Source organism: Salmo trutta, unplaced genomic scaffold (genome assembly GCF_901001165.1).
Source record: "Salmo trutta unplaced genomic scaffold, fSalTru1.1, whole genome shotgun sequence".
Lineage (NCBI taxonomy): Eukaryota > Metazoa > Chordata > Actinopteri > Salmoniformes > Salmonidae > Salmo > Salmo trutta.
This window is the reverse complement of record NW_021822769.1, coordinates 3,992-14,419: the sequence shown is the minus strand read 5'-3', so window position 1 is coordinate 14,419 and position 10,428 is coordinate 3,992. Positions and strand designations below refer to the sequence as shown.

Sequence of the window (10,428 nt, the reverse complement as noted above, 5' to 3'; positions counted from 1 at the left end):
CTGGGGAGACGTAAAGCTGTATATAAATTACTCTGGGGAGATGTAAAGCTGTATATAAACTACTCTGGGGAGACGTAAAGCTGTATATAAACTACTCTGGGGAGACGTAAAGCTGTATATAAATTACTCTGGGGAGACGTAAAGCTGTATATAAACTACTCTGGGGAGACGTAAAGCTGTATATAAACTACTCTGGGGAGACGTAAAGCTGTATATAAACTACTCTGGGGAGACGTAAAGCTGTATATAAACTACTCTGGGGAGACGTAAAGCTGTATATAAATTACTCTGGGGAGACGTAAAGCTGTATATAAATTACTCTGGGGAGACGTAAAGCTGTATATAAACTACTCTGGGGAGACGTAAAGCTGTATATAAACTACTCTGGGGAGACGTAAAGCTGTATATAAACTACTCTGGGAAGAGGTAAAGCTGTATATAAACTACTCTGGGGAGACGTAAAGCTGTAGATAAACTACTCTGGGAAGAGGTAAAGCTGTCTGTGATGCCTCTGCCATGTCTCATAGTTGACAGGAAGGAATCATATTCCAATATGAATAATTCAACTGTTAATGCGTTACCACATACTTTAGGCTACTCCAAACTAACCTCGGGTCAGTGGCGTACTATTCACGCTCTTCAGAAGGAGACTGCTTGTGTTTTGTATTGAAACTTCATCTCAGGCTGCATCCCAAATAGCAACCTGTTCCCTGTACAGTCCACTAGATTTGACCAGGTCCCATCGGGTTCTGGTCAAAAGTAGTGCACCATGTAGGGAATAGGGTGCCATTTGGGATGTAGACTGAATTGTCATTGTGAACAGCTAATGTAAGAAGGTATTAGTGTTATGGACTGTCACTGTACTGAACTGTGCTCCTGTCTGTCATCATAGTAATTAGAAAGGTCTATGTATCCTGACTGTGAGGACTGCAGCTTCCTGACAGGAGTGTTGCTCCAGGCTAGACAGTAGATCACATCAGATCAGTGCCATCTATCACAGCCCCCTCGAAGCAGAGTCCTATATATATAGAGAAATGGCTCTGCCTCACACATCCTTCCTGCTACATCAGACCACAACACACAGATCTGGAAATCTCCTTTTATTACATCAAGGCTGTCAAAACACAGGAAACTGGCAAATCTCTCTCTCTCTCTCTGCCCTCCGCCTCGCCATCCTCAACCCCTGTTCATCCCCCCCCCCCCTCACCCACACTCTCCCTCTCGCTCCTTCATCTTTCTGTCCCAAGCAGCATTGAGTAACTTCATGTAAATCTCTGTGAAGCAGCAGTAACATCTCCCAGTCCTCCATTCAAACTCCCAAAACGAGGCCACACCTCTCTCTCTTATGTCTGTCTCTCTCGTTGTTGTAATGTAACAAAGTTAGGCCTCAGTTGAAGCCTCAGACCGTAGTGACTCTCATGACCAGCTCCCGGCTGCTGTTGCTGGGCTGTGGAGGCTGGGGTTGGACTTGAGTGGGCCGGGGCCCCTGCTGCGTTGTCCAGAGGTGCTGGGTGAGCAGGTGGAGGATGTTGTACGCACAGTGGTGGTCCGGCAGGGATGGTGGCCCCCCGTTGCTCGGCTCCGACATTGAGTCCTGTGTCGTCACCGTCGTCAGGCTGGCGGTTGTGGTCGTGGCCACGGTGTAGCCAGGCGCGGAGGCGGCCACCGCGGCCATGAGGGAGGAGGTGGAGGGGGAGACCATGTCATCCCCCGGCTCTGCCCCGGGAGGAGCACTCGTCCTGGGGTTGGGCAGGGACAAGTGCCTGGGCGTGAGCCTGGATTTCTGGTGGTCCTCAGTGTCTTTGATCTTGTCGTAGTTGAGCACCTTCCACTGCTGGTTCACTGCCTGCCAGCGGTTAAAGATCCTGAACACTGAGGGGCCTTCATGGACGATCAGCGCTTGAACGAGAGAAGAAGAGGGGGAGGTTGTCAGTTACACATGAATACATCCTGAATCCAACATGCGTTGGTAATGTTCATAGATCACACAGGGAGTCCTCCAGAGCTCTGTCTGTGGAGTCATATGTCCCACCTCAAGTGTCCTGATTGGAGAAGAGGGAATGGAGGACAGGAAGAGGGGAGGAGGGAGGTGTATTCCATAGGGGACTACGTTGCAAACAAGTAGAATTGCTTTATCGTGTTATCCCCTGGGTTGTGTATCTTTTCCCCCCAATAAATCAATCAAGGAAGAAAGAAGAAGAGGAGGAGGAGGAGGAGTTCCTCTGTGTGCCGGCCTCACCGATGCAGACGAGGTCCATGAATCCGTACATGGCGTAGCAGATCTGGAAGAGCAGGTCCTGGCGCTGCCACTTGGCCGAGGGGCTGAGGGAGGACCACACCAGCCAGGAGATAGAGGACATGAGGAACAGGCTTCCCAGCACGGCCGCAGCGATCTGGACCTTCTCTATCACGGTCAGAGAGATGGCCTGCCACTGGGGGGAGAGAGAGAGTACATCATCATCCCATACTATTCATACACACTATACACTAGTATTAACCCCTCTCTCTCTTTGCAGTGCTGTGTGATATACACCCAGTTAGAGCTCTCCTCTTCATCCCCTAAAACCCTCCCCCTTGACTCAAGTCCAAGAGCTGGTGAGTCCCACCACAGCTGTCCCTACCTGGAGCGGGTTATTGGTGCTGATGGCTACCACGTGGTACTTGTAGTAGCAGAGCTCACAGCTCCAGGAGCCCCTCTCACTGATCCACTTGATGAGGCAGGGCTCATGGGTACAGCGGACCGACCCACTGCAGCGACACGGGCTCAGCAGCTCCCCCTGTGGGACACAAAGGAAAATGCTGCTATAGGTTTGTCTTACAGTGAGCCAGCTGAGTGTCGGCCAGGGTGCTGACCAATGATTTATATATACGCTGGATGACTGATAGGGGGCGCTGTGTTGAAGCCATCGCCCCTCCATCTTGACACTCCTACACCGGTGTCAAAAATATTTTGGAAGCTAAAGAAATGCATTTATTAATGTCTACATTTGTTTTGGTTTTTGCCACGTTTATTCTATTACAGACACCTTAATGCATACTTTTAAATGTTATTATGTGAGCTAAACATAACATTTTCCATAAAGTATATATTTTTTACATTACTAATGTTACTGTCCACACTAAAACAAAAAATACTTAAATACATGTAATTTTGTCCTTGAAACATTTCATTGAAATACTGTAGAATTCCATTCATTCCTATGGGGAGTACCAATATGGCCGACACATGGCTTCAAAGCCTCTCATTGGCCAATACATAGCATCAGCAATCCAGGGTTTATATACATAATTGGTGCTGCCACAGGGTTAATCTGGCACCCTATTCTCTATATAGTGCATCACTTTTAGCCAGAGCAGGAGTAGTGCAAAATGTAGGGAATAGGGAGCCATTTTGGACCAAGCCACATTCTCTCTACATGTCCTATGCACCCACAGCTCTGGAGAACAGTGGATCTGAAGCCTTGTCTCTAGAGTTACCAGTAACGTGTCCTTCAGTTCTGCACCTACATGTCCTCCCTGACTCTGTGTATCTGTCAGAGTGTGGATTCTACAGCGTGTTTCATCCAGACAGATAGACAGCTCTGTGGTTTCTGCTTTCTTACCTCCCACAGCTCATGTCATCTGTTTCAACAGAGACCTCCTCAGAGATGAATCCTTAACACTCTTATCTTATGTGTGAAAGTTTGTGTGTGTAGTGCGTGTGTGTGAGCGTGTGTGATTCTCACATCAGTGTGTTCTACCGTGAACTTGTCATTTATAATCCTCTCAGAGAGAGTGATAGAGATTTATCAGCTCAGTGAGAGAAAGTGAGAGAGAGTGAGATGACACATTAATGTGTGACACTCATTAAAAAGCGTATTTTTATCATCAGTATTACCAATATAATGTATTTATTCTGGTTCCAGACATCTCACAGCTACCATGGTTATCATGACCAGGCCACGACCTCTCTGGTTCCGGACATCTCACAGTTACCATGGTTATCATGACCAGGCCACGTCCTCTCTGGTTCCAGACATCTCACAGTTACCATGGTTATCATGACCAGGCCACGTCCTCTCTGGTTCCGGACATCTCACAGCTACCATGGTTATCATGACCAGGCCACGTCCTCTCTGGTTCCAGACATCTCACAGCTACCATGGTTATCATGACCAGGCCACGTCCTCTCTGGTTCCAGACATCTCACAGTTACCATGGTTATCATGACCAGGCCACGTCCTCTCTGGTTCCAGACATCTCACAGCTACCATGGTTATCATGACCAGGCCACGTCCTCTCTGGTTCCAGACATCTCACAGTTACCATGGTTATCATGACCAGGCCACGTCCTCTCTGGTTCCAGACATCTCACAGTTACCATGGTTATCATGACCAGACCACGTCCTCTCTGGTTCCAGACATCTCACAGCTACCATGGTTATCATGACCAGGCCACGTCCTCTCTGGTTAGTGCTCTGGTCAGATGAATCCTTTACCAGGATCAACTATTTAAAAAGTCAGCAGTGACGATGGGTAGCCTTGAATCTGCCAGGCATACCATATCCAGGCTCAAATGTTATTTTTCCTAAGGACAATGCAACCACTTTTATTAGAGAGAGAGAGACACACACACACACACACACACAGAGAGACACAGAGAGAGAGACACAGAGAGAGACACACACAGAGAGAGACACACACAGAGAGAGAGAGACACAGAGAGAGAGAGACAGAGAGAGAGACGCACAGAGAGAGACACACAGAGAGAGACACACAGAGAGAGACACACAGAGAGAGACACACAGAGAGAGACACACAGAGAGAGACACACAGAGAGAGACGACACAGAGAGAGAGACAGAGAGAGACAGAGAGAGACAGAGAGACACAGAGAGACACAGAGAGACACAGAGAGACACAGAGAGAGAGGAAACAGCCTTTCAAGAAGGTCATTCTCTTGCTTTCATGTTTCAGTTGTTAACACAAACACCCAGAAGAGCACTTTTCTAAAGCCAAACATCTATAATGACATCTCTCCTGTTCCTTTCTTCAGAGAGAGACAGGCAATTATCTACAATCAATTTCACACCATCTATGTAATACAAACAGGTGGATACTACACAATAAAGACATAGAAAAGCTGTCCCTGGCTGGCAGATAAATGTATGTGTACCCAGTGCAGCCTGCTGTCTGGTAGTTAGGCTACAACAACATGACTTTAAAAGAGGTCTGAACTGGTACGTTGGTTATCCAACCTAAACCGCCCGGGGAACCAACTGTCCTGGACTGTCTGTGACAGGAGTCAGACTAGCAGAGTACATTCAATAAGTTTACAGGGTTTACATTCAATAACATATTACACTAGGCTGAGAGAGAGAGGGAGAGAGGTGGTGGGGGGGAGGGAGGGAGGGAGAGAGGGAGAGAGGGAGAGAGAGAGGACCTTTCAGATTATCAGGCAGCATTAACAACACTGGTTCTCCTGAATGTGTTTTATTTCCTCCTCCTGCTCCCAGACTGAGCCAAAGCTTTAACACAGACTCTCTTTATACTGAGGATGCAGCTCAAATGGCACCCTAGAGGCCACCTTATGGGCCCTGGTCTAAAGTAGTGCACTAGATAGGGACTCGAACCCTGGTCTAAAGTAGTGCACTAGATAGGAACTAGGGTGCCATTTGGGACACATATTAATTTATCCTCAGAGCCAAAAAGCTTTCAGCAGCCTGCCACCCAGAGACAGGCTGACTGCAACTACCACTCCAGGCAGTAGTGTTATATAATGTGATGTCATTTAGAGCAGAGAGAGAGATGTTCTCCAAGGGGCATCATCAGACACTAGACTAGTGTCTCCCTAAATGTCAACACAGGGACAGACCATGAGGATTTGTCCTCACCACTGATGGGGCAAATTCAGGGGTCTTCAACTTTTTGTTACCCAAGGACCCCCGCCCTGGCATTCAGGTGACCCAGGGACCCCCGCCCAGGCAAAACCGGTGAACCATGGACCCCCGCCCAGGCATACAGGTGACCCAGGGACCATCGCCCAGGCAAACTGTTGAACCATGGACCCCCGCCCAGGCAAACCGGTGACCCAGGGACCCCCGCCCAGGCAAACCGGTGACCCAGGGACCCCCGCCCAGGCAAACCGGTGACCCAGGGACCCCCGCCCAGGCAAACCGGTGACCCAGCACCCCCATCGTATGTTAGCATAACAAACTGTTCACGTCTTGTCTTATCATCAGGTGAAGGTTAAGTCATCAACATTTTGAAATGAATAGATTTGGTAGATGGTTTTATATTATTTTGACCTCCCACATTATAACAGGAAGAGGAAGTGGAACTCTAACATGACCTGTTAGCTAGACAGGTCACTCCAAACACTAATAGCCAATAGCAGCTGTTTCGCTGGTTAAACAAAGGTGAGCCATGTGTTGGTCAAAATCTGTCAAGAAAGCTGACCAGCAGCCAGCGGCTCACAGTGCTTTTTCAAAGCTTATGGCGCATTGCTCTGCCCAGGCGGTGCTGACGCATGTCGGCTCTTACACCGCCTGCATAGATATTTAACTATCAGCTAATCGCATCATATGTTACAGCAATCATGTGCCCTACAGCACTGTCGATGACGTGGCACGCAGCCATTGGTTGATGCATGCAAAGTCTGAGCAGGGGAGCGCGACCATTGGTTGATACTTCAGTAAATGTCATTTGCTCAATATTATGAGTTGAGAAATAAATTTGACATTATTATATTATATTCTCATCTTTTCTACTGTAGGTATGTCATTCAAAAGGGGTTTATCTTGTTAGCAATATTCATAAAAACTATTAAATTGTTAAAAATGTAAATCCCCTTTTTTTAAAATATATTTTCACGGACCCCCTGCAATACCACGGACCCTGGGTTGAATACCCCTGGGCTAGTTGATGCACAGGACTAGGCCACAGATTAAAGGAGGAGAAGGAGGGGGAGGAGCAGGAGGAGGAGGAGGAGGATTAGGAGGAGGAGGATTAGGAGGAGGAGGAAGAGGAGGAGGAGGAGGATGAGGATGAGCAGGAGGAGGATGAGCAGGAGGAGGATGAGCAGGAGGAGGAGCAGGAGCAGGAGGAGGAAGAGGATTAGGAGGAGGAGGAGAAGGAGGAGCAGGAGGAGGAGGAGGAGTATTAGTAGGAGGAGGAAGAGGAGGAGCAGGAGGAGGAGGAGCAGGAGGAGGAAGAGGAGGAGCAGGGGGAGGAGGAGGAGCAGGAGGAGGAGCAGGAGGAGGAGGAGAAGAAGGAGGAGAAGGAGGAAGAGGAGGAGCAGGAGGAGCAGCAGGAGGATGAGCAGGAGGAGGAGGAGTGGGAGGAGGAGGAGCAGGAGGGGGAGGAGGGGGAGGAGCAGGAGGAGGAGGAGGAGCAGGAGGAGGAGGAGGAGGAGGAGGAGGAGGAGGAGGAGGAAGAGGAAGAGGAGGAGCAGGAGGAGGAGGAGCAGGAGGAGGAGCAGGAGGATGAGGAGCAGGAGGAGGAGGAGCAGGAGGAGGGGGAGGAGGAGGAGGAGGGGGAGGAGCAACCCCATTGACTTCCCTTAGAGGTGAGAGGATCAGGATGTGAAAGGTATGTGCAGCACATTCACCATGTTGACACTGATGCACCAGCACCTATTCAATCATCAATTCACCTTCACACTGAGTTGTCTACGTGGGCCGGGTACTTTGTAAATGGGAGTTCTTCTGAGTCAGGTAATCCAAGGCCATGTGGCCCTAGCTACACTCCCCTGGCCGGATCTCAATATTCTAAAGGGGTGTCCTTTCCTTTCCCTCTCCTTGGCTCCATCCGATGATATGAAAGACCAGGACAGGTAGAAAGCAAACACCTGGAATTGGAGATTTTAGACTTTAGACTATTGAGATGTAGCCTGTGTTACTTGAATCCACTACTTCCCCTGGTCTTCATCTATCATGTTCTGTTCCTATCTCTTCTGTCCGAGACAGGGCTTCCTCTATCATGTTCTGTTCCTATCTCTTCTGTCCGAGACAGGGCTTCCTCTGTCATGTTCTGTTCCTATCTCTTCTGTCCGAGACAGGGCTTCCTCTGTCATGTTCTGTTCCAATCTCTTCTGTCCAAGACAGGGCTTCCTCTGTCATGTTCTGTTCCTATCTCTTCTGTCCAAGACAGGGCTTCCTCTGTCATGTTCTGTTCCTATCTCTTCTGTCCAAGACAGGGCTTCCTCTGTCATGTTCTGTTCCTATCTCTTCTGTCCAAGACAGGGCTTGCTCTGTGAATTCTAGTACTCCTACCTTTTACATGGCCATGGGAAGTGAGTAAGTTAGAAAATCATTATTTCTGTTCTCAAGCATATAATTGCTTCTGCGTGTTTGGGATCCACAACATGCACAGTGTTGAGAGGGAGGGAGAAAGAAAGAGAGACAGAGACAGAGAGAGAGATAATTTCTCAGCCCTTCAGCTCCATGGACAGCTCCATTGTTTTTGAAACACTTTGAAGAACATCCTAGTTAGCAACAATTAGTCATATACAGTCAATGTCTGACTATAGGTCTACCTATATGTCTATCACCTATTGTCTACCTGTAAGGCCACTCACCTGTTCTGGACCTTGGAAACATATCCTGCACTGGGGAGTCCTAACACCACTGTCTGTGCGACTGTTCAGGGAGAATCTCTCCTCACACTTCGCTTTGGAGCAGTTCCTCCTCGGAAGCTGCCATAGTCCAGGGGTCCAGTCTGTCCCGTAGCATGCTGCCATTCCTCTGTCGCTTTAGGCCGTTTGTCCCGGCAGAATGAGGCTCTCCTGTCGGCGGGCCAGGGGCAGCATAACATCCGCCTCTGGTGGAGGTGCACTCGCTGCAGAGTTGCCTGTTGTCGGCGGCGGCAACCAATCAATGCCGGTGCCGGACCCATTTCTGTCCGTGTATTGTCCGTTTCATGGGGATGATCGCGGTGGCGGAGCCGGGACCGGCGGTCCTGAGTAAGAAAACCTTCAGGTCACTGAACAAAACGCAACAGCGGCCTTTGGACATGCCCTGGCGGCGGAGCAGCATCGGTCTCCGGCTCAACAATCCCCAGCACCATACAACCACCCCGAGAGACAACAACATGTGTCTGTTTCGATATGAGATACAGGTGGAGATTCCTATTCAGAAATGTGCAGCGCACAGGAAGAGAAAAGGAAACGCTTACTGTTATTTCGTTGAGGACGATCCGAAAGAGGAGTTTTCTCTGTTGTGACTTTTCCAGTTGGGCTGAATGACATTCTTTCTCTCAACAGCTATTTTCAATTTAGCTCTGAATTCTAAAATCGAATCAGCCTGAATAAATCGAATGAGTCGGTGTGCGCGCACCACCACACATCATTTCTCAGCCTTGTCAGAGAACCCTATCTGTGCACTAGCCTTGGAGGCTCGCTTATGCCTGTAACTAAGTAATTGCTCAGGTTACAGGAAAACCCTGACTATATATCAAACAAATAGACGCACATGTCTCATATACCTTAGAGAAATGGGCAGGCACATAGCTGAGCATCTTCCCATTTCATTCCAATGGCATCACAAACCGGATCCTGGGAACAAGGACTATAGTATTGCGATCTTTTCATGCTTGTCTAGCCTGCTCTCCCGTTGCCCTTTATGCGATCCTGCGTTGTATCATGTTCCATTAATCCAACAGCTTTGTTCCTTTACGGGCCTTCTACCAACAATGTCCCGTTACATGTTGTAATAACAGTCGCTATGTGGCCACTGCTCCTTGATATAACCGCCACCCCCCCCACCCGTTGACCAGTCGAGCCCTGCTTAAATCATCCTTTCTCTATACTCATCCTGATGGATGCTTTAAAGGTTATGTCCTCGGCTGCAGTCTAATACAGTTTCCACGGTAGTTTGCGTTCGTCGCCTGTCAATTCAACGGTCTGTCTGAGAAGGTTGAGGCGATTCCCACAACAAAAGCCTACAAGATAATGTAGGGATGTCACGAACATGCCCTGGGCTTCGCTTCCACTGAGCCTAGCCTCCTACCGTCATTTTCTCTCACACGGAGCATCCTCTTTACAAGCGGGTAATCCACATATTTTAACGACATAACAGTGTTTAAATTCACCCCGAAACGGTTGTTGTCATGTCTTTGGGTCGACAGGAGCAGCGAAACCGGAGAGAGGTGGTTGATGTGGGCCGTTGTCTCTGTGCTTTTGAAATCCGTTCGACTCGATGGTTCTCTTCTCGCCGCGGGTTCAGCACCATTAAGGACGGGACAGCTCCCAGGCGCGGGCCCGCTGGAACACCAGCGTGATGCAAGAAAGGGGGCGAGCATGGGCTGGCTCGTCTCATCTCGGATAGCAACAAGATAACATCTGGGATGAATGAGATTAAATAATAGATTCAGCAGGAATCACAAACAGATATAGTATTTGACAAAAACGAATCATGTGAAACCTTGATTACATTGGGATACGATTCACACA

General features: G+C 48.7%; 1 protein-coding gene across 1 annotated transcript; it reads right to left on the bottom strand.

The window, feature by feature from the left end:
* Nucleotides 1-1,220: 1,220 nt before the first annotated feature.
* LOC115184260 (E3 ubiquitin-protein ligase MARCH4) lies at nucleotides 1,221-9,077 on the bottom strand. Its single transcript, XM_029745296.1, has 5 exons — nucleotides 8,870-9,077; nucleotides 8,557-8,673; nucleotides 2,622-2,777; nucleotides 2,240-2,432; nucleotides 1,221-1,899 (listed from the first exon to the last, which is right to left on the bottom strand). The coding sequence occupies exons 1-5, from the start codon at nucleotides 9,068-9,070 to the stop codon at nucleotides 1,400-1,402; spliced, it is 1,167 nt and encodes a 388-aa protein (XP_029601156.1). The 5' UTR covers nucleotides 9,071-9,077; the 3' UTR covers nucleotides 1,221-1,399.
* Between the last annotated feature and the right edge of the window lie 1,351 nt (nucleotides 9,078-10,428).

What these genes read in the sequence shown, in the direction of transcription:
- LOC115184260 (XM_029745296.1), bottom strand. Translation starts at nt 9,070, where the DNA reads ATGTTGTTGTCTCTCGGGGTGGTTGTATGGTGCTGGGGATTGTTGAGC. An exon ending in CAATACACGGACAGAAATGG is followed by an intron (nt 8,674 to 8,869) that starts GTCCGGCACCGG and finishes GGACTATGGCAG; the next exon opens with CTTCCGAGGAGGAACTGCTC. An exon ending in GTTTCCAAGGTCCAGAACAG is followed by an intron (nt 2,778 to 8,556) that starts GTGAGTGGCCTT and finishes TGTGTCCCACAG; the next exon opens with GGGGAGCTGCTGAGCCCGTG.